Source organism: Podarcis erhardii (assembly GCF_964252035.2).
Source record: "Podarcis erhardii genome assembly, chromosome: 10".
NCBI classification, from domain to species: domain Eukaryota; kingdom Metazoa; phylum Chordata; class Lepidosauria; order Squamata; family Lacertidae; genus Podarcis; species Podarcis erhardii.
In genome coordinates this window covers 75,010,833-75,034,600 of record NC_138500.1, presented here as the reverse complement: position 1 = coordinate 75,034,600, position 23,768 = coordinate 75,010,833, and the positions used below count along the sequence as shown (strand labels likewise).

The 23,768-nt window shown below is 43.9% G+C and overlaps 1 protein-coding gene across 8 annotated transcripts in view; it reads right to left on the bottom strand.

The window, feature by feature from the left end:
* Positions 1-23,768, bottom strand: part of FRMD4A (FERM domain containing 4A) — a 434,031-nt gene that overhangs the window by 53,993 nt on the left and 356,270 nt on the right. For all 8 annotated transcript variants that reach the window (XM_081879084.1, XM_081879085.1, XM_081879086.1 and 5 more), the window contains 4 exons: positions 22,024-22,107; positions 17,184-17,249; positions 16,253-16,310; positions 14,680-14,766 (listed from right to left, as the gene is read on the bottom strand). In XM_081879084.1, the coding sequence (XP_081735210.1) occupies positions 14,680-14,766; positions 16,253-16,310; positions 17,184-17,249; positions 22,024-22,107 (295 nt within the window). The remainder of the gene's footprint in view (positions 1-14,679; positions 14,767-16,252; positions 16,311-17,183; positions 17,250-22,023; positions 22,108-23,768) is intronic.

Here is a 23,768-nt window from a genome sequence, read left to right as displayed (position 1 = left end):
AACCATCTCAAGAGGAAATGGACACCAACCAGTTGATTTAAAAGAAAATTGAGGACACTGAAATTAATGATGCTTAAATTTGATTGGATTGGACCCATGTTGTTTGGAAAATAGACTCAAGATACATTTTCTTTGCCACACATGAACATAACAGAAAACCCCCCTTACCAGAGGCCAAAAGGGTCCATACTTTCTCCAGTCATTTTTTTTTAACTAGTGCATGATTAGCTACACCAGAACCGGGAATGAATTGGAATGCACAGCACCCTGCTACATTTATGCTCTCCTTTCCCCATCCAGCAAATTAATATGCACTCAGAAATCTTGCTTATGCTGTGAATCTCCTTGGTGGGATAAAGGTGACAATCAGCAATGGTAGATCACCTGTTGATCACATGGAAAACACAGATGGACTGAGCTTCCCTTTCAGGGCAGGCCATACTGTGCAAGTTCTTAAAGAAATGGAACTGCCTGATCACCTCTTCTGTGTCCTGAGAAATCTCTATGTGGGACAAGAAGCTACAGTTAGAACTGGATATGGAACAACTGATTGGTTCAAAATTGGGAAAGGAGTATGACAAGGCTGTATATTGTCTCCCTGCTTATTTAACTTATATGCAGAATTCATCATGCGAAAGGCTGGACTGGATGAATCCCTAGCCAGAATTAAGATTGCTGGAAGAAATATCAACAACCTCAGATACGCAGATGACACAACCTTGATGGCAGAAAGTGAGGAGGAATTAAAGAACCTTTTATTGAGGGTGAAAGAGCGCAAAATATGGTCTGAAGCTCAAAATCAAAAAAACGAAGATCATGGCCACTGGTCCCATCACCTCCTGGCAAATAGAAGGGGAAACAAATGGAGGCAGTGATAGATTTTACTTTCTTGGGCTCCATGATCACTGCAGATGGTGACAGCAGCCGCGAAATTAAAAGACGCCTGCTTCTTGGGAGAAAAGCAATGACAAACATAGACAGCATCTTAAAAAGCAGAGACATCATCTTGTCAGCAAAGGTCCATATAGTTAAAGCTTTGGTTTTCCCAGTGGTGATGTATGGAAGTGAGAGCTGGGCCATAAAGAAGGCAGATCACCGAAGAATTGATGCTTTTGAATTATGGTGCTGGAGGAGACTCTGGAGAGTCCCATGGACTGCAAGAAGATCAAACCTCTCCATTCTGAAGGAAATCAGCCCTGAGTGCTCACTGGAAGGACAGATCCTGAAGCTGAGGCTTCAATACTTTGGCCACCTCAGCAGAAGAGAAGACTCCCTGGAAAAGACCCTGATGTTGGGAAAGATGGAGGGCCCAAGGAGAAGGGGACGACAGAGGACGAGATGGTGGGACAGTGTTCTCGAAGCTACCAGCATGAGTCTGACCAAACTGCGGGAGGCAGTGGAAGACAGGAGTGCCTGGCGTGCTCTGGTCCAGGGGGTCATGAAGAGTCAGACACGACTAAACGACTAAACAACAACAACAACATACTGTGCTGTCAAGGATTTCTCTGGCAATGCTTACACAATGCAGGTCAGCTGCAACCTAGAGTGCTGGGTATTTATTTAATTTATATATGGCTTCCTATTTCAACAGAAATCTCTAAGCAGCTTACAAATCCCAACAGAAAGGAATCATCAGAACACCCTTCCTCCAGCATGCAGATGTGTGTGTGCTATAGAGAGGTGAATGTCTGCAAAACTTTTGCTGGATTGTGGTAACTGTTCAAGTCAATCAATCTGTTTATCTTTCTATCTATCTTTCTTTGCAGCAGGGATAGTTTAGAGAGCAATGCACTGGCCATCCTGTCAAACAGAGAATTCCAATTTTAACTTTGATTACATGCAAATAACAAATTAATTTATAGTTTTAGTCTTGGGGCTTATAAGTGCTGCCGCAGACATCTGGTGGCCTCTGTGAGAAACAGGGTGCTGGACTAGATAAGATTTTGGTCTCTTCTTACTTTGGGCTGAAACATTTTTCATAGATCATAGGAATGCCTGGGTGATCATGGGATTACAGGTATTCTGAAAAGCTACCAAAGTAATTGCTTCCACATTTATTACAACACACTGAATAGGTGGCACAAATCCTACCCTCTAAGAAACAGACAATGACAAAGATCTTCAAAGACCACCTTGCTTTTTTCAATGAAGAAACTCAGATAAGCCTTTGGAATGTAGATTCCTAAGTGGGCTAAGCCAAAGTCACTTGACAAAAGAAGCAAAACTGAATAACTGGTCCTGACTCACAAGCTGCTCTTACCCCGCCCCCTCCACTCTTCTGGATTATTTAACCCTTTGATAGTGAATGACAAATAAAAGAATCCATTTGCTTGAGCAACTGTGAAGTCAGTGAACAGCAAGAATGCAACTGATACATCCTGCTTTGCTGGCCACTGAGTCAGCAAAATGCCAAAATGACTGTCTACCCTTGAGGAAAAGGTACACATTCTTAGCATTCCAGAAGGCTACTCTCTTATTTGCTGAGGCACACTTATTTGGGAATGAGTTGCACACTCATGAAACACGCACGGTCCACACTCACAGGTGACTTCAGCCTGCCCTGGATCTCCACATTCCCAAAGAGATGACTGCAGAGACGTAACAGTGCAATCGTAGGCATGTCTATTCAGAATTAAATCCTACTGAGTTCAAGGGGGCTTGCTCTCTAGTAAGGGCATGTAGGATTGTAGCCTAAAACATTCAAGGGGGTGCAACATTTCTCCTGTGAAGAAAGGCCCAAACACGCCTGTACCACAGCCAGCTAACCATGTATTGCTGCCTCTCCATTTCTTGAAAACACTCCCTCATTTTGCAGTCCCAGGTAGAGCAGCTAAAACTGGTGTCATCAAGTCTCGCTATGGGATGACTGTACACAGATGGTTGGTTGTGGGATACAAAGTGTGTGGGCCTGGACGGAAGTGTTTTTTGGGGGAAATGGAGGACTGATGAGCAGGGAGGCTAAAGTTTTTGAAGCTTTTGGTTTAGAAAAAAAGATGGCTATGCGGAGACATGGGACTCATCCATACAGCTGCAAATATAATGTTCTAAGTGCATTATACAAATGTGACACTAGATGGCAATGGTGAGCTTATGGCAAATTCAATACATTTTCCATTTTTTTTATATAAAAGCATTTTCACAGTGTTTTTTATGTGTCTAGATTCCACCATGATGACAAATGATGGTAGATTTCTGAACGGTGGTTTGGGAGGGGATAGAGGTAATTCCTCCCTACTCTCAGAAGTTTTGGTCAATCAATTAATTTGATTTGGGAGTGGGAAAGTACCTTTTCCTGGAAAATGTATGCTGTGTACATACCATATATTTAAAGCACACCATTTCCCCAAAGAATCCTGGGAACTATAGATTTTAGCTCCCTAAAGGGCAAACTACAGTTCCCATGGGATATTTTTATATTTTTATGAGGGGTGCTTTTCATGTGTGGTGTTTGCATTCATGTGTGGGATTGGTTGCTAGAAGACGCAGCTGCCAGTTTAGATGCTTAAAAAGGGATTAGACAAATTCATGGAGGAGAGATAGGGTTTAACAACCATTAGTCACAAAGTCTAATGTAAAATGCACAGCTCCATGTCCAGAGGGAGTCTGCCTTTGAATACCAGGCACTGGGCACAGTCAGTGGGGTGGGGAGATGTCCTGCTTGTGACCTCCCAGAAACATTTGGCTCAGGTTAGAAAAGGCAACCTGGATTAGACCTTTGTTTCCTTCAGCAAGAAAATTATTATGGTCTTGTGTTCTATTTATTTGTTTAAAAAACTTACTTGCCAGTTTTCACTTATAAACATAAAAATCCCAAAATAGTTCACTATATACTTTAAAGCATTAAAATCAGTAAAAAACAACAGTTAAAACATCCAAATAGTCACACCATTTCAACAACTACAGCTGCAGGGCAAACCTCAGTGTCAATAGCCAGGAAATGGCAAGGCAAACAGAAATGGTTTGAGCTGTCTGCAAAAGGATCTCTTTGTCAGTGCTTGCCTGGTCTCCATAGGGAGGTGGAGGTAAAGGTAAAGGTAAAGGGACCCCTGACCATTAGGTCCAGTCGTGACTGACTCTGGGGTTGCGGCGCTCATCTTGATTTACTGGCCAAGGGAGCCGGCGTACAGCTTCCGGGTCATGTGGCCAGCATGGCAAACCAGAGCAGCACACAGAAATGCCATTTTCCATCCCGCAGGAGCGGTACCTATTTATCTACTTGCATTTCGTGCTTTTGAACTGCTAGGTTGGCAGGAGCTGGGACCAAGCAACGGGAGCTCACCCCATCGTGGGATTCGAACCGCCGACCTTCTGATTGGCAAGCCCTAGGCTCTGTGGTTTAACCCACAGCGCCACCCATGTCCCTCCATAGGGATATCATTCCACAAAATGGGAGCAACCTAGGTACACCTTTCTAGTGTATGAAATTTCTGGTAATAGCATGGGAGCGAACATACAATAATGTTTCCCACACTTCCAGCAGTCTCGCCAAGCGTGAAACCAAAATTATGGGAAACTGAAATGTGCCCTTCTCTTTTATCTCTGTCACTGATTAATCCCTGACACCATCGTAAACCATCAGGTTTCTGAGATGAATGCTTTCGGAGAGGCTCCAAAGATAGCAGTGAGATTTCAGCCCCCATTAATGCAGGCAATGTTGGGACTATATTGGAGATGGAGCCACTTGTCCCTTTCAACTCACAAGTTTAGCCACAAGTTATTTTGGGTTTGCCCTAAGCAATTTGCCACAATGAGAGGAGAGGACCAAACAACAAAGATAAGAGCAAGTTTGTCCTCTCTCTATTGCAGTGAGACTGGAATTCAAAACATGCCAGATGTTTGCATTGTGAAAGCTTCCAGTTCCTGTGTGCAAAAGAGGGGATTGGAGAAGTGGGAAGGAAGGAACAGAGAGTATATAGTACCTTGTGACCCTCTGGCATGCAAACTCCCTCCCTCCAGATAAAACTCCAGATGCTTGGAATAGTTACCAAGGACCTGTCTTGCTTTCAGCACAACAAAGACTGCTGAGCTCCCCCACCCCTGGGCTCTGCAGTTGCCCACATGGCACAGCTAAAGCTGGTGGGGAAAGAAAATATTCTGCTTGCTAGGCTCCCTCCCCACCCCACCATTCTGCGGAAAAATGAAATGCTTTACCCCAAAATGAGACAGAACGGAAGGGCTGAAGCTCCATGGCAAACCATCCCAGGCTCCATCCATGGCATGTCCTGGTAGGGCTGGGAGAGGATCATAGAATCATAGAGTTGGAAGAGACCACAAGGGCCATCGAGTCCAACCCCCTGCCAAGCAGGAAACACTATCAGAGCACTCCTGACATATGGTTGTCAAGCCTCTGCTTAAAGACCTCCAAAGAAGGAGACTCCACCACACTCCTTGGCAGCAAATTCCACTGTCAAACAGCTCTTACTGTCAGGAAGTTCTTCCTAATGTTTAGGTGGAATCTTCTTTCTTGTAGTTTGGAGCCATTGCTCCGTGTCCACTTCTCTGGAGCAGCAGAAAACAACCTTTCTTCCTCCTCTATGTGACATCCTTTTATATATTTGAACATGGCTATCATATCACCCCTTAACCTCCTCTTCTCCAGGCTAAACATGCCCAGCTCCCTTAGCCGTTCCTCATAAGGCATCGTTTCCAGGCCTTTGACCATTTTGGTTGCCCTCCTCTGGACACGTTCCAGTTTGTCAGTGTCCTTCATTGTCTGAAACCCTGCAGAGATGCTGCCAGTCAGTGTAGACAATACTGAGCTGGATGGACTGCTGGTGTGAGTCGGTACAAGGCAGCTCCTTATGCTCCAGCCTTGTTCAAGGCAAGCATTTCCCCATGATTAAAACAAGCCACACAAACAAAAACGGGAAACTAATGCAGTTAAAATGGGTGTAGATGTTTTCAAAGTGTGTTTGGGTGAGTCCTGGAGTTGCTTGGTAGCTTATCAGATGTTCCCCAATGGGCAGCTCCACAACAGCGGAGAACCATAGTTTGTTAAGGGTGCTGGGAGTTGTAGCTCTGTGAGGGGGAAACTACAGATCCCAGCACTCTTTGAGAAAGAAGTCATGTGCACTGAATGTGCTTCAAATGTACAGGGCGGCAGCAGGCTGCTTCACAAGCATGACAATGGACTCCCAGGACTTGCCTCTGAGGCTGAATCCAGTATCCTCTTGTAAACTTGGGTATAACGTGGTTGATCATGCAAGCTTCTTCTGGGCGATGCAGCCAGGAAGTGGTTCATCATAACTAAGAGGAGCATGTCTCTTTAAACAACAGTTTCTTCCCTGAGGCAAACTATCTGGGAAGGACACTAGCAGCTGATTTTGGTCTGGTTCATCTGATGTGGCTACTTGTCTACTTGGGAGTTCAACATGAGGCCGCTATTCCTTATTCTTATGATCTCATTAAGAAATGACTAAAGGTCACACTACAGCACATGCAGAAAGTGCAGGATAAGTGCAGATCTCCTGATGTTTTATGTTTTTAATGAAATGCAGCCGCAGGGCCTGACAATATGTGACAAAGAAGGAAGGGCTGTTTAATCCTTTCTTCCCCTACCCGGGTTTCCTGACCAAAATGTCTCCTCCACTTTTGCAGGCGGCTGTTTGCTCCATGGACATCTCCATTCAAATTGGCAGCAATTAAAAAAGATAGTGTTGGGAGAGCCAGTCTCTGGTGTATTTGTGTGTTCAAAATGAAAGCAAAAACTTCCTTTGGGTTTTTAAAAAAGTGACACCTATGTCTAGTATTTACACTGGCAATCTTCCTCTCCAAAACCCAGTGAACTCTGCCTCACCCTCTCCAAGAAACATCATCTTTGATGTTAAAGTAAAGTTGCTGTTAAATGTGTTTAACTTTAGTGGGGGGGGGATGTCTGTCTGGAAATGATTGTTTAACATTGGAAAGTCTCTCTGTGTGTAGTTTGAAACCAGGTTGGTGCCTATTAAAACTGCCCACACTTTTGAGGTGGTGGTCAGAGACTGCAGCCAAAAAACCTCTGCTGTTCTATTCTGCAAAACGGTCTTCGAAGGCTGAAGGAAGTGGGTGGGGGAGTTGCAGAGCGTCCAGGTGCAGGCTGGAAAATGTCCTCAGTGGAAACCATTCCTGGGAACAGAATTACTGGCCCACTCCCAGGTCCTTGTGGATAGTTAAATGAGAGCTATAATCAAGGGCTTTAAAATTCCACTCTTCTGCCTCTCTTTCATTTCAGTGGATGTGTGGGGACATGTGTGGCTTGTTGGCCGTTCCATACTTTAGCTGAGGCTAGTAGGGAAGAGGCTTGAGCTCTGCATTCCTATCTGCTATCTGGGAGAAGCTCTTGAAGGTTTTGCCACAAACAGGGGACTGAGTTGGGGGGGGGGAGGTTCCACATGACCATCTGTTTAGTTAGAGAAGCCCAGAATAGTGACTGTGGCTTTAAAATAATGCTAAAGGCTTATAGGGTAAAAGGGGTTCTTACAAAATAAATGAGTAAAAAGGCTGGAAGAGAGGATACTCTCAAGGACTGCCTTAAACAATGGCTGAGCACCATGTTTCTTTTATTGCGCTGAAGTATTCTTAATTGCTTTTAGTAATCTCATGGTGAAATTAATGGGAAAATGTTGGTTGAAATGGCCCAGCACTTATTTCAGGATGAGTTGGGCAACCATGGCTTTGGATGCTTAAGCATCAGTTGTTGATACGAAGTGCCATGCGCTTGTGGAAAGAGCCTGATGCTCTCATGAAAGGAGTGAGGGTCTTCCGGACAGGGACTTAATTTGCAAATGACCTGGCAAAATATTGCAGTGAGTTGTTGGCAACTGTTTTTTTGTTTTTGTTTTTAAAAAACAACTCACTGAATTTCTCCCAGAAAGGGTTAATCTGGATTCAATGGGAGTTGGTGAAGGAAGACAGGCAGCAATGTTGTGTGGACCGTGCAAGAAAGCATGCCTGTATGAGGAGCGGGATTGTTGGCATCCGTCTCTCTCAATAGACCATGGATAGGTAAACTAAGGCCCCAGGGCTGGATCCAGCCCAATCACCTTCTAAATCCGGCCTGTGGACAGTCCAATAATCAGCGTGTTTTTACATCAGTAGAATGTGTGCTTTTATTTAAAATGAATCTCTGGGTTATTTGTGGGGCATAGGAATTCATTCCCCCCCCCCAAAATATAGTCCGGCCCCCCACAAGGTCTGAGGGACAGTGGACTGTCTGAAAAAGTTTGCTGACCTCTGCAATAGGCAGTGGAGTGCTTGGCTACAGGAGCTGCCAGAAGGAGGCGCACCAGGTGCCCTCCAAGCATCTTAGTGGCACCACTCTGGATTTGTGTCGGCTTTGCACCTTAGCCTTTTCTTCTCCCAAGGAAGGCAGTGGAGATTTAGGATCAGTTTTCCTTCTCCTAGATGGGGTCCCTTCCTGGGTGAACAAGCCCGTCACTTCTCTACAGCATGTGGATGAACTGCCTCCTTGACTGTTGGACCCCTTCTTGGTGTTGTCCACTTAACCCACTGCTCACTCCCCTCCCCTAACACACCATTCACTGCTGTATGAGGAGCATTTTCTCAATACAGTAGGATGCCCAGTCCTTGAAAAAATATCTGGGCAGGGACAACTGAATCCCAGCAGGGGACCAAATAGGAAAACCCAGCATTTAGCAGGGAGAAAACCCAACAGAAGACAATTTTCTTTTGGTAGGTACAGAATCAGAATGTGAAGGCAGACCTCAGCATCAGATATGAGGATGGAAGATGAACACAATTACACATGGCTGGGGTGTGTGGAAAACAGCCTTGTCTCTTGCTTTTGAGTAAGAAGCAGCCCAGCGGGACGGAGGCTCTTCACTGCCTCACTGTTGGGAGAGGGGAATAGCAGGTGGGGTGTTGGGGAGAGGGTGGGAGGGAAGATCTTGGAAGAAGGTCTGCTTGGTTATCTCGAACCCCCAACAGCAGCATCCACAGTGAAACATTATCTTGAGGGGCCCACTTGTTCCTTTTGAAATCCAGCAAGTACATTGAAAGCACATGGCTTCCCCCAAAGAATTCTGGGAAGTGTAGTTTATCCCTCATGGAGCTACAATTCCCAGCACCCTTAGCAAATGACAACTCAAAGGATTCTTTGGGGGAAGCCATGTCCTTCGAATGGGTGTGATGTTAAAATGTGGCATAATGAAATTAACATGCATGGCAAAGGGAAGCAGCCACTTTGGATGTTCTGAAGCAATGAAATAAACTGATAAATATTCATGGGCTGATGAGTAATCTTTCTTAACAAATTATAATTGTTTTAATATTTATTAATAAATAATACTTACTAATAAATAATAATTTATACTGAATAAATAATAATCAGCCCCACACAGGCGCCAGGTTCTGCCCCACTTTGGGGAGGCCCAGCTCGTGTGTGTGATGTCATGTGCATGATGCCCACATGTGACACCACATGAGGCCTGCCACAGCTGTGGGGAGGCCCAATGCAGGATCCAGAATATTTCGGCAGGGCCCTTAGCTCCTCCCATGGTGCCCCTGCAGCCACATGCATATATTTCTGTATATTAATGTATTAATTCTGTGTATGAATGTAAGGCAATGTTATATACTTTTGATTCTTTATCCCTGCCTTGTTTTAGTGATAACAAAATAAAAAAATTCCGTCCAGTAGCACCTTAAAGACCAACTAAGTTAGTTCTTGGTATGAGCTTTCGTGTGCATGCGCACTTCTTCAGATAGTGATGTATCAGATCTACTGCTTCTCTCCATCTGCTCTTGGTCCCTGGTCTAGTTTATCACAAGCAACTCTGCCTATTTTTGCTTCCTTCTAGGCTTCTTGATTCTTCACCTTCTTCCCTGCTGAAATTTTAAGGTGTCGGTCAAGAGTTTGTGCACCCATGGAAAAACTCTAGGCAGCCCTTTGTTAAGGAAAGCAGAAGAGCAAACGATTAACAAAGCCTGCCAATAGTTAATGGTTTGCAAAGGTTATTGGAACTATGTGCACTGGAGGATAGCAGTTCAGGCTCTTAAAACAGTGAGATCCTCTCAGCCAGAACAGATTGCCTGCCTATCCTGGCACTTAAAGACATATTATTAATTATCATGTAGGCATGGGCAATGCCACTTTTGCTTTTTTAAAATGCTTCTGGGAGCACTAAACGCTGACTTTATGAGCCCTGTGTAAAATGAAAAGACTCTCAAAGACACTACAGATTCCTTCCATGCCTCTAAATGACTCTCTGGCATTTGTGCTTTTCAAGGCACACATGCTGTTCAACTTCAAAAGCACATCCATGAAGCGAAACAGCCAGTGGGCCAGTCTGCAGCAGAAGTACAGCACCAACACACAGCAGCAGCAAAGGCAGACAAATGGGAGGTGGAATGGAAAACGTGAGGGGAAATAATGCCCTGAACTTAGCCTGGATGAGGCTTGGCTGGTCACTGTCACTTAGCCCAACTTTCTTCAAAGGCAGGATAACGTCGTCAGGATAAAATTGGATAATGCAATGTATGCCAAGGTCAGGAGAGACATGGTATAGAAGTTGGTGAACCCACAAACTATAGTTTTGCATAATCTCATCTACTTGGAAGTCTCTTTCTTTCTTTCTTTCTTTCTTTCTTTCTTTCTTTCTTTCTTTCTTTCTTTCTGAGACCTGTAATCCAAAGAGGGGAATACCTTGGCCAGAGTTCCCCTGAAATCCTAGTATTTTTGCTCCACCTTCCTCTGGCTCTTGAATGTTCACCCACTGCTCTCTGATGGCAGCAGCCCTACGGTTGTCCTCTTTGCCTTCTTTATCACAAGGACAGTCAAGGTGGGTGTGGAGGGAGGCCAGCCTATGTGGCTTTTGTAAGGCTGGAATGCAGCCTATTGTACAAAGGGATGAGTCACATCTCTTGCTCCCCCCATTTTGCCTCTGAACCCACCCAGTACTGACAGGAAGGCTTCTCATGGGATTGATAGGTGGTTTTTTATGGTTGCAGATCAGTCAAGTTGCCCATGAGGGAAGCCTCTGGCTGAAAAAGGTTTAGCTGCTAATCCAGGAGAGGAGAACCTGTTCCCTGACTCTCGCGATTCCAGCATCACGCCTGATCACTCCAGGGAGAGGGAGAGCACACACCTCAAAGCAGAGCAAGGCAGTGCTTCCTCTGTGTTTATTCAAGCAGCCTATTCACTTTCACAATTGCAAGCAAGACCTGTCATTTACAAACTTGCCTTGGATGTGTGTGATCATAGAATAGCACTGTGACTGAACTCTCAATCAGCAAGGTTTATGCACTGAGATTACAAAGCCTAGCATGCTGTCTGCTCTTGTCCTGTCCTCTCACACTTTCCTATCTGTGCTTTGTAGTCACCTGTGTCAAGGAGAGGGCTGCTTTGCCTGAGGGGCCCCACCCAGAGACACTTGCTCACAGGTTCATGGCAACCTGCAGCCCCACCTTCCATCTCATTGAAAAACAGGCTTCTACAATTTCTATTTAGGGTGACAAAAGAGGACAGAGCTCCTATGGAATTCCAGAAAGTGTGCCTGCTGAGATTGCCTCTTCCTCTTGAAGGGGAAGTCCTGTCCTCATTGTCATCTGTCCACCCTTCTTATCAGGTGCTACAAGGCAGAAATATATTGCCGTTGTTTGGCAGCAATGTAGTGAAAAAAGTGCAGGTGGAAATTTATATTTCCTTATTAAGTTGGGGGAGTGAAAGAAATGGCATGCTATGGTGGTGTTCTGACTTGGTATGGCCAGTGACTGAGAGAGGGCAATGGGCACGGATGGGCAGTTGGTTGCTTTAAACTCCTGAAATGGGAGTCACACTCTCCTGCTAGGAATGAAACCAGCTTTACTTGAGAGAGGAGACCAAGGAGAAGTGTAGAGCAGCAGTTGAGATCAGGCTGTGGACCTTGTTCAGGATTTCAGGTTGCTAGGCTAACAGTGCTCTGAGACTTGTGCTTCCTGCCTGTGTGCCTGCTGCTGCACATCTGCAATGCCAGCTCCAGCTGTGTAACAGACAGAAAGGAAACACACCCTATAAGGTTGCCATGAATTTTCATTGCTCACGGAAGGGAGAACATGAAATTGTACTTAACCAAGGCTGCCCCTCCTGCTCATTACGCCTTTTCAAGGAATGATTAAAAATGGCCAATTGTGAAAATATCCAATCAAATGTTGCTTAGTCCAGTGCACAAGGGAAGAGATATGCAGTCTAAAATGCAACATTTTCTCCTTTCGATCTTATTAGTCAGTTAAAGCATAGACAATATGCCTTCAGGACTCAAATACATGTGGCTCATGGCCTTTGGAAGCTGCAGTCTAATTCAATTCCCTCAACTACTGCCTCATCCAGGGCCTCTTATATTAAAAGCCCAACTGCATTTCCGGTGACATTTAGTACAGTGACTAAAAATTTAAATGTGCACAAATTGGATCCTAGAATGTAAGCCAACAGTCAGCCAAGCTCTTATCATTATTTATTTTTTTAAGTACTCAGAATTTTGCAGGGTCCTGGCAAAACGACTGGAGCAATTTAATAAAAGGTTGGGTTTGACCAGATGATGATGAGATTGTAAAGAGACAACGCTCAGCTATTCAGTGTGACAAATACTATTCAGGATGACCTAACAGGGGGAAATTATAATCTTTTTTTTTTTTTAAGGCAAGGATTTTTCTTTGCATTTAATATACATTTCTCAGTTTGGGCTGGTTTTGTTTCACAATTTCCTGCTTTGTCTTCTACTTCTGGTTCGCCAGAAGTGGCTTAGTCATGCTGGCCACACGACCTGGAAGCTGTACGCTGGCTCCCTCGGCCAATAAAGCGAGATGAGTGCTGCAACCCCAGAGTCGGTCACGACTGGACCTAATGGTCAGGGGTCCCTTACCTTTAATAGGAACTATAAACATCAACAAGAGGTAGGTTCTAATTCATTTGCGTCATTCTTCAATATGTGAAGTCACCTTAAAAAACAAACCAACTCAAATGTTGACTCAGGGTTGCCTTGAGGTGATCCACCAGGGTTCCAGTAGAAGCTGTCTGTAATAATCCACCCCAAGGGAGATTTCACTTCCAGGTTAGGGTTTAAAACTAACATGCTCTTTCCAAAAAAAGATCTTAATGATGATAATGAGAGTCCAACAGAGGTATCAACTGATGGGAGACATAATGACTTCTTGGCTATAGGGGAAATGGGGTTAACCAGTGCCCCAGACAAAAATTAATATTGTTGTCTCAATATCTTGTTGATTGTGAGGGGCTTTTCTGACTCCAGAAGTGATCATTAGGGTTGGCAACTGGGAAAATCAGGGTGTGTGTGGCACAACTGCCCTTGACTCCACACCTTATTTTCTCAAGATATATTATTAGATATATTATTTTTTAAACTTTCCAGAGAAGCCCTGCTCCTCTTGAATTCTGTGGTCTCAGGCAGCCTCCTACATTGCTTATTGGATGGCACCAGCCAGGCCTAGAAGCAAACTTATAAACTTCACCCTTCTTCAGACTGAGAAGAACCCTCTTCTCTGTGCATCCAGCCAGGGCTAGTCACCAAAGATGGCTGCTTTCAGCTATCACTACCTTGGCTCAGATGAGGAAGGTGTACGGACCTTGTTCCCTTTTATCTCCTCTGAAACATCATTTGAAAAGAAGCAACAAGGTACCAGACATGAGGAGCCTTCATGCTTCTTGGTGTCTGGTTCTGGGAGGCTCTGTTTCAGAAGTTTCATCCACGTAGGATGGAGAGAGAGAATGAAGAGCATGAGCATAACTCCCATTTATCTCATCGGAACAATGCTAGATGCTTTGGGGCATGAATGAATGGAATATCTTGGCTGCTGACAAGTTGTAATTTTCTGAGAATGCACAATGGCTAGTTTGTACAAATGAACATGTGCAACCAAAGACAGTGCTGCTTTCTGGAGAAAAAGGTGCCTGCACAAAACTGTACAGAAGATTGCTCTCAATTGTAATCATATAAGAGTGCAAATATCTTGGTTATATTCAGGCATTCAGATGTCCAGCCACTTTCAAGTGATGCTTATATCCACAGTTTCTCCACTTGGAACAAAAGAATTGACAAAAGGCAACTCTTCCCTTTCTTTCTCCCCATTCTGCCTTATTTAAATATGTATTCAAACCTATAGCAAGATACTACCAACTTACAAACTGGGATTTTGTCTCCATCTTTTTACACCTTTGAGAAAATGGGCTATACAAAATATGTCACAATATTCTAAGCCCTTGCAATTAATAGTGCTGCATTCCAATGCTCTCCCCTAACAGTTGTTGTTGTTTAGTCATTTAGTCGTGTCCGACTCTTCGTGACCCCATGGACCAGAGCATGCCAGGCACTCCTTTCTTCCACTGCCTCCCACAGTTTGGTCAAACTCATGTTTGTAGCATTGAGAACACTGTCCAACCATCTCGTTCTCTGTCGTCCCCTTCTCCTTGTGCCCTCAATGCCTTAACAGTGACACAGTATATAAGGATTACTTCAGACTCTTAACTCTCTGCCATGGCCTCTTTAAGTAGCCTACAGAAACACTCACTGACAAATGTTTCTGCTTATATATCAATTTAATAAAATTTGCATACTGCTTAATTGCTAAAACCTGTAAACATCAAACAAAAATATAGATTAAAATTATCTATAAAATTCAGAAGTTAAACATGTTGACCTCCTCATTCAAGCAAAAGGCAACGTAAGTCTCTTTAAATAATGTGCTTACCTTTCTTGGCTTCACTTTGTCGTGGTAGTCATATTGAAAGATTCCCTTGTAGCTGAGTCCTAACCACCAAGGAATTCCCTGCTTGTCCTGGTGTAAAGAAAACATGTGCACATATACCAGAATCAATGTTATTCTGAAGAGGGTTTAGCCAAAACGTAGAGGCAAAGGTAGCAAGAATCCCCTGCCTTTATTAATTTCAAATGTGTTTGGTATAGTTGGACAGTCTTCGACGGTTGGAACATTCCTTAACAGAGGTGGCTTTCAAACAAGCAGTTTTCATGTTAATTGTTAACCTTCACTCACTTTTGACAGTGAATGTCATTGTCAATAAATTGCATTCAGGGTTTTTTGTGTGTGTTGTCCTCCTGTCTTGCTTTTTTTAATCCCAATTTGTGATCATTTTTTACCAGTTTAAATGAAACCAAAGTGCCAGCCTGTGTGGACTAGCAAAACACCACTGAAACTTTTCACGGCCCTCCAGATGTTGTTGCACTACACCTCCCTGATCCCTGACTATGCTGGCTGGGGCTGATGGGCATTCTAGTTCAGAAACATCTGGAAGAAGAAGAAGAACAAGAAGAGTTTGGATTTGATATCCCGCTTTATCACTAAAGCGGCTAACATTCTCCTTTCCCTTCCTGCCCCACAACAAACACTCTGTGAGGTGAGTGGGGCTGAGAGACTTCAGAGAAGTGTGACTAGCCCAAGGTCACCCAGCAGCTGCAGGTGGAGGAGCGGAGACTCGAACCCGGTTCCCCAGATTACGAGACTACCACTCTTAACCACTACACCACACTGGCTCTGGAGGGCCACAGGTTGTGCACTCCCGCTTTAAAAGGTTACTGCAGCCTTTTCCTTGCAGCTTCTGTTCTGTTTCCTGTTGGGCGTGGCAGGGGCATAACCGATGAATAGCCTCTTAATGCTCAGTTGCTGTTCAGGGTGTATGAAAGGAGTGTGTTTGTTGTATTGGTAGGGTATTATTCACAATTTGCAACTAAAACACTTAAGTTCACCTAGAACCAAATAAATTGAACCGTAAAGATTTACCATGGAATCGCACTGCTCCATTATACTAAACCACTTAGAAGCCATTTTGAAATATAAGCAGTATATAAATTAATAAAACAATAATAATATTGGCATTCTGCCACCTTCCAAGGAGACACCTGTTCAGTCAGACATCCCTCTGAATTTGAACTTCTGATCTTCTTGTTTTAACTGTTTATTGTTTTAATTACCAAGCTTTTTTACTGTATTGTACATTCTAATTAAGGATGCTTTAATACTCTGTGTATTATAATTATGTATGGATTTTATAAGCGATTCTTGCAAATCACTTAGACTCCATTTTGGCATATAAGCAGTCTATCAATCAAATAAATAAGCAATTTCAGATGCATTATTTTTCTGTTTAAAGTGCATCACCATGAAGTTAATAAAGCTATTTATTGATCTTAACACAGGAAATAGACTAGAATTTTCATTACTGTGTAATGAAGAATGATTTCTGACGTAATTGTTTGCGATAAACCAATCCAATTCCATCAAAGAACACTTTTCAGTTGAAACGTACCTTAACTGCATAATAATGGACTCCGTATGTTGGAAGAGATTCTACAATGCTCATGTAGCTGTGGAGGGAAGTGCAAAATAACAGTGTCACACAGACAACAAGGGGAGGCAATGGGAAAAAACCCTCATGAACATTTGGGCACCCCTTCCAGGATGTGTTAATGACACAAATTCTAAAACTGATGAGTAGGAGTGGATTCATATCATTGGATTGGACACAGAAGCATGTTTTATTTATCTCCATCTTGATGGGAAGCTGTGAGGACTAGTAGGGTAAATTGTTAGACATTTTAAAAAGGATTTGTAGATTTTGTTAAGCTTCAATGAGACATCCCATCACCTTTCACACCATTGTAACATATTCCATGAAATACTGGATTATATTGAAGTATTTATTGGAGTGGCACGTTCAAATTCTTTGCAATGAAATCTAAATTAAAGACAGTAACAATATGCCTAGAGGAGAACTTGCAGTCTGAAAGAGCATATGTTAAACAGTGGTTTTCAAACATTCTGCCTTCAGGGAACCCTTTTTTAAGAATTTTTATGTCAAGAGACCCCCAAACATATTGAAACACCCATCTCTGTTAGGGTGCAGTTCTAGATCTTCTTAGGCTTTGCTGTTGCCCTGTGTCAATTGAGTACACACTTTAGAACCCAGCCAATATTCTCCTGCAACTGTGGATTGTGGCCAATAATCGGCTGTGGTAGGAAGACTATTTTTTAAGGCTTGGCCAACATTAGTCATCTTCTCACTGAGGAACTCCTGATAAGTTTCTGAAGGACCTCAGTGTTTCCTGGAACACAGCCTGAAAACCACTGCACTAAAATAGAAAACGCTACGTAATTACTTGTAGAATGTTCAACTCTCCCCTCCATGTTACATCCCAGAGACAAAGTTCATCATAGTAGAATCCCTCTTCCCAACTTACTTGACAATGGCTTGACCTCTCGTCTGCCCATTTAGCTTCTTGTAATGCTCAATAACTCGGTCCTCACTTTGAAGGAGAGAAACAGAATCTTATTACCTTTAGCACAGCTGAAAAAACAGTGCAGGACCTCCACTGTAGAAGAGGCATCTCATAAAATGGTGTCTATCAGCCCAAGGATTCCCAGAGGTCTAAAAATACTATGTGATGGAAAGCAGAAAAACAAAGCTAGCTAATACAAAAAACATTTATTTTAAAAAACCTTTATGTTTATAAATTAAAACAAGACCTACTACAAGAACTACATACACAGAGGCAGAAATGCAGCAAAAACAGATATCTATTTCAAGAATTTCCTCCTCCCTTAACCATGGATAACACTACCCAGATCCATCTTAACCAGGAGAAAAATGCTGGTTGGAAATCCTGATTATAATGAAAGCCATGGTTACAGTGAAATATAATCTGTGTAGATACAACAATCTGGCTGAATCTGGCAAGTGAAAAGAAGCAGAAATGTATGTTGGGGTGGGGCATATCTGTGCATGCAATCTGTGGCCCACTCTTGATCTCTTAACTATTTGCTCTGGGCCAGAGAATTATACAAACGGAAGTATGTTGAGCAGTGCTTCCCAAGCTTGGGTTGCCAGATGTTGCTGGACTCTCAACTCCCATATCAGCCAGCATGGCCAATGGTCAGGGATGATGGCATATGTGGCCCAACATTACTGGGGGACCCAAGACTGGGAAAGGCTGTTTTAGGGCCACGGTGAAGAAAGCTTAAATATGATTAGTGCACAAACAGCCAACTTGGTGTTCTCCAAATGCCACTGGACCAACTCCTATCAGTCCCAGCCCTCATGGTTTGACATCAGGGATGATGGAAGTTGGTCCAGCAACATCTGGCAACTATTACTTGTTTGGTGCAATGTTTGAATTAACAGACCATGGTTTGTAACCAGCCATCAAGTCAGAAAGAGAAACTCTTTGTGCTAACAATGAATGGAAAACCCCCCATTAATTATTCCTCTGCCTCCAATGCCTACTGAACCCAAATAAGTATGAGATTTAAAAGCTTGAACCATATCTTGGTAGAGCAAACCATGATTTAGTGTGATGTATTAATTGAGCCAAAATTTCAGAAACAGAACCTATCCCTTTCCTAATTTCTGTACAAACAGATGATTCCAAACAGAGAAATTAACTGGAGAGAAAGGCCTCTAAGTGGTTGAATTTCAGTTGTTCATCTTTTCAGCAGACCACTGACAGCTGCACATGGGCTGAGGCCAACTGTTAACATGACAGTGACTCCAAACTGTCACTATTTTGGTGGCAGGTAAACTCATTCATAATGCATTTTACTTCAGATGGCTAATTCTTTGATAGGCATGAAATGGCACTAAAACTAAAGTGCCCCTGCATGCCTGTCAGCTTGTAAACATATCTGTGAACTCCTTCAAATCAAATGAAAGAAATTGCACCGACAATAAGGTTCATATGCATGTTAACACAAAGGTTGAAAAACCCCCAGATTGACAGCATCAAAACTAGCCATGACAAAGGCTGCCCAGGATCTGAAATCCGCTTCAAATGAAGGTTTTGAATCCTTCAGGTGGAGATGTTAAGATGCCCTTTCCACATCCAGCTGCAGGCCTGGTGGGCAGGGATGAAGCAGCAGCAGCAGCAGCAGCAGCAGCTCCTCTACGGGTTGTTCTCCTAGCACTTTGTGCAGCTCCTTCACCCCACACTAGTACACAACCACAAGCACAGCCCTCCAGATCTGCCAGCAGTTCTAAGCACAGCAGAAATAGTTCACTGTTTTCTCCATTCCCTGTGGAGCCTGATAGATGAGAGCCTGTGCTCTTTTCCTGGCTGCTGCCCTCACCAAAGGGACCAGAATGTTAACAGCAAATGTTGGTAGCCCAACACCAATCCAAACATATCATGGAGCAGAGTACAGCCAGAAAAACAAAATAAATGCAATCTGCTTTGTAACTGGGGAGAGAGGGAGGGAGGATGAATGTGCACTCACAAAAGACCAATTTCAAATTTTGTGCACTCACAAAAGACCAATTTCAAATTGCGCACCGACCCCTCTCGCTCTCCAGGCTTCAGGAAGCTATCCGCTAGCCGTGGCAGAGCTGCGCGACTTCGCGCAGCTCTCCCACGGCTAGCGGAGAGCTTGCCTGCACCCAGAAGTTTGGGACACGCTGAGCTCAGCACGCCCCAGGCTTCCGGCTTCGTGCAGCTCTCCCACGGCTTGCGGATAGCAGCCTGTTCTGGGGGCTGGGGTCGGGGGAAGCTCAGGCTTCCCCCGTCCCAGCCCCGCACCTGGGGGGAAAATAATTTTTTTTCTTTATTTCCCCCCCAAAAAACTAGGTGCGTCCTATGGGCCAGTGAGTCCTATGGGGCGAAAAATACGGTACTTGGAAGAGTAAGAACTGCTTTGTAGATCTTGATGAATAGCTGTAAACATCCTATTTTGAGATATCTCCTTCTATGGCAACAAGTGAAAAAAACATTCACCAAGTGAGTTTACATAAGCAGGTGACCATCAGGCAACTCAGATCCACTGAGATACAATTCACAAGATCAGTAAATAAGGTGTTATAAAGCTCTTCCTGGAGACTTCCCATTGTAAGCAAATGACTGAATACTTATTTAAATATAAAAGTTATCTGTGCATAAAAATAGCTCCCAAGCAGAAGGGATCTAATATGCTAGCCTTGTATGTATAGTGATTTTTTTTGGGGGGGGGGGAGCATTCAGCCACACAATTGCCCCACCTGCCCCCTGAAATGGTGCAGCCCAGTTCTACCACCTCATCTGCTAGGAACCAAATGCAGATTTTATAAAAGGCAGAATGTGTGTTGACATAAAACTGCAGAGTCCTGAAAACAGATAATCTCTAGCTGACTGTCCCAGGCAGTAAAGATGATTATCCCAGAGAATTATGCTCTTTAGGGAAAGCAGTGCCAGTGGAAAAACAGAAGCTTATACAAAGGCAACATGTAGGTTACATTTAGCTTTTTAAAGTTTTTTTTTGTGTTGAATGAATTATTGAAAGAATCCTGAGAATATGGAGATTAAAGGCTAATCTGTGGCCTTCCAGATGTTGCTGGATGCAGCTCCCATCCTAGAATCATAGAATCCTAGAGTTGGAAGAGACCCCAAGGGCCATCGAGTCCAACCCCCTGCCAAGCAGGAAACACCTTCAGAGCACTCCTGACATATGGTTGTCAAGCCTCCTGGCCAGGCTGGCTGGGGCAGGGGATGGCTGGGTGCAAGAGCGCATGGAGCGCCACAGGTTCCCTTCCCTGCCCTGGCCTTTATGCTTGCAGAGAAAGACAGCGACGGCAGGCAGTGCATTTGAAAGGCCAAGTAGTTAGATTTTCTGTTATTACAAAAACAAAACAGGTAGGTTGAGGTTCATCACAGCACTACAGATCTATGTATGCCCCAAGCAGGGATTTTAAATACAGCTACTTGTATTTGTACACTATTTGGAAACTTTCCTGGGGTGGACTCAGAAACTATATTAGAATTTCACAGGAAACTTGAGCCCTGCCCCAAGCTAATGCTAAGTTTTCAGAATTAGTACCTGGCCAAGAGAAATAGGTCAGTCCTCCCCAGAGAATAAACAAGGATTCCCAAACTACAACATGAAAACCACACTCCCTTTCTGCCATCAAATTATGAGAGTGGAGAAATTAAAGGAGTAGCAGAAAAGAGGAGTTCCCCACCCACCACTGGGCTTGGAGTCAAATGCTTTAAAGGGAGACATGAAAGAGCCACCAACAGCAAAGCAGCAAAACGAATTTTGCCTGTAGTTTTCCTAAACCAATTCATATTTGCATTGATGAAAAGGGTGGGGGAGGCAGACGGAGGGACTTCTTCTCAGGGCATTTTGAATTTAAATAGGATGCTTCCATCTCCCCTATATGTGCCTGCACATTTCATTCTCAGCCTAGGGAGAAGAGGAAAGGCTACAACATGGAGCATGTTTACGGGGCTCAGTATTAAGTCTCACATAGATGAGAGGTTGAATATCCACAGTCCTGTCTCCAATAATTTTCATAGCAAGTATGCAGCAAAAAAGAAGGATGAATCAGGCCTGCTTAACCTCAGGACTTTGCAAAGTGTGTGCTAACCGCCATAGGTTAGAACAGGCTTCCTCAACCTCGGCCCTCCAGATGTTTTTGGCCTACAACTCCCATGATTCCTAGCTAGCAGGACCAGTGGTCAGGGATGATGGGAACTGTAGTCTCAAAACATCTGGAGGGCCGAGGTTGAGGAAGCTGGGTTAGAAGAACTGAGCAGTGCTCTGGGTCTCCTTGGCCTGCGCACCAGACTGCAAGAGGGTAAAGGTGGGAAACTATGGACTGTGCCCCCGTTTTCAGTGCAGTAGCAAATCTGTGTCTGGGCTGTACTATTTCAACCTGCAGGTTGGTGCTCACATGAATGAACCAGCCTTCCCCACTCTGATGCCCTCCAGAAACTTTGGGCTACAACTCACATCAGCCCTGGTCAGCATGCTCATATTGGCTGGGGTTGATGGGAGTCCTAGTTGAAAATATCTGGCGGGCACCAGGTTGGGGAATATTGACATTCTCTGGGAAATGTAATTGTGTGAGGGCTGGGCAGCTTAGGGAATCTCTAACTGAGAAGTCTCAATCAACACACTCACCAAACAGCAATTATCATAAGTCTTTGGGGGAAGTCACAACAGTGAGAAAACCAATAAAACTCTACAGTATAGACAGGCACATAGCAATCTTGACCAATGCATCATCCCACAAATGAGTGAAAAGGGTAAGTGCTTCTAAACACACAGAAAAGTTACCAGTAAGCAAGAGATGGGTGCTCCTTAAGTGCCTGCGTTGGAAGAGCTGGAAGCTTCTTTAAGTCAGTCCTTACTATTTCATTGCTGAAAAAGAGAGAATCCGAAAAGGAGGATCAGTCTACAAGAAATTAGCCATGAGGTTTGCAATGGCTGGCTGGCTGCTCTGGTTTGAACATCTGTTCCCCTTTAATGAAATGCTGTGGTGTGGGTAGCTTTTTTCTTTCCCTTTATTTATTGTGCATCTGGGAGCATAGTAACCTCCCACATTAGTATCAAAATCGGAGCAAAGCTATCACAGATGTCTAGGTTACTTTTTCTTCCTGCATTTCATAATACTAGCTCTGAATGTAAAAAACAACACAGGACAGTGAACCTCAGCACTAGACACAGGAGAGCACAGCCTGCACATTAAAGAAGGAAAGTTCTTGGAATGGTGGCTGGGGAAGCACTGCAGGGGGAATTCATGGTGTAGCTGCATGTATGTACTAGGCCAGTTAGTCACTCAGTTAAGGAAATTATGTGACCATAACAGTCAGTTTTAAGGAACTGAATTTTTAAATAACATCTCTCCCCCTGAATTGCAGGGGGATCATGATTGAGAGGTCAGCAATGGGAGAAGGAGTATGAAATGTTTCCTCCCCACACAATGGTCCAGAAACAACCAACAACACCCATTCCCCACCCTAACATTTGTGCCTGAAGAAAGGGCGACTGCCCACTTGACTGCAGAGTGTTAGAAGTCTGGGAGCAAAGCTGCTATTCCATTTCCAGCTCAAAGCAGAACAGCAATGAATGAGTGGCTCTGCCATTAGACAAACTGCCTCAGGCAGCAGAAGCCCCCGAGGCAGCAGCCCCACGGACGCCCCACCATCTCCTCTGCTAGCACGGAAGCACCACCGGCATCTGCTGAAATTACGCAAGCTCTTGCGTGATTTTGGTGAGATCTTGCCTGAGATGGTGGAAGTGACAGGGTGGGCAGAGAAGTGGTGCCAGCAGCAACAGCTGTGGCAGCCGTGGGAGCGACAGGGCAGGGAAATGTGGTACTTCCCATTGTGCCTCCAGCAGTGAAATGGGGCAGGCGTCACTGAGCACCCCCACAGCACCCACTCAGTCACATTCCATAGAGAACTGAAAACTGCAGATGTGGTACCATCAGGTGTGGGGCTGTCTGGATTTCACTGTTTCCAGAAGAGATGTGTGGTCTTTCCACAGCAAAGGAAGAACAAACACATACTTATTGTTTTGTAAAAGTATCAAACAGTTCCCAGTATGAAGTACTGATTCACCCATGACTGCCCTACAGGTAAAATGGAGAGTTTAATGAAAAGGACAGTGCCACTGACATGCACTTGCTTAGACAGGGAAGTCTTTCTTTTTTTTTTTTAATAATATTTATTGAACATTTTCAAATATAACAGAAAAAAAGAAATAAAACATCCATTTTATAACCTTATTTTCATTAGCATCTTGCCAGGACTTCCCCACCCCACCCCCTCTTGTATTCCAATTCCTTCAAATAGATTCAGCAAGTTCTTACCCCAAATTTTAAACTTATTATAGTTAACCCAATGTTAAGAATGTTTTTCCATCCCCTAAAATCGACCCCGCTCCCTTCCACGAGTTCCCCTCTTTAATATGCAGAACAGATTGAAATAAAACAAAATAGAAAATATAATTTAACACCCTTTGGATTCCAAATTTCCCTCCCCCCTTTCCCGGTTGCGTTCCCCAATGTCCATCAATGC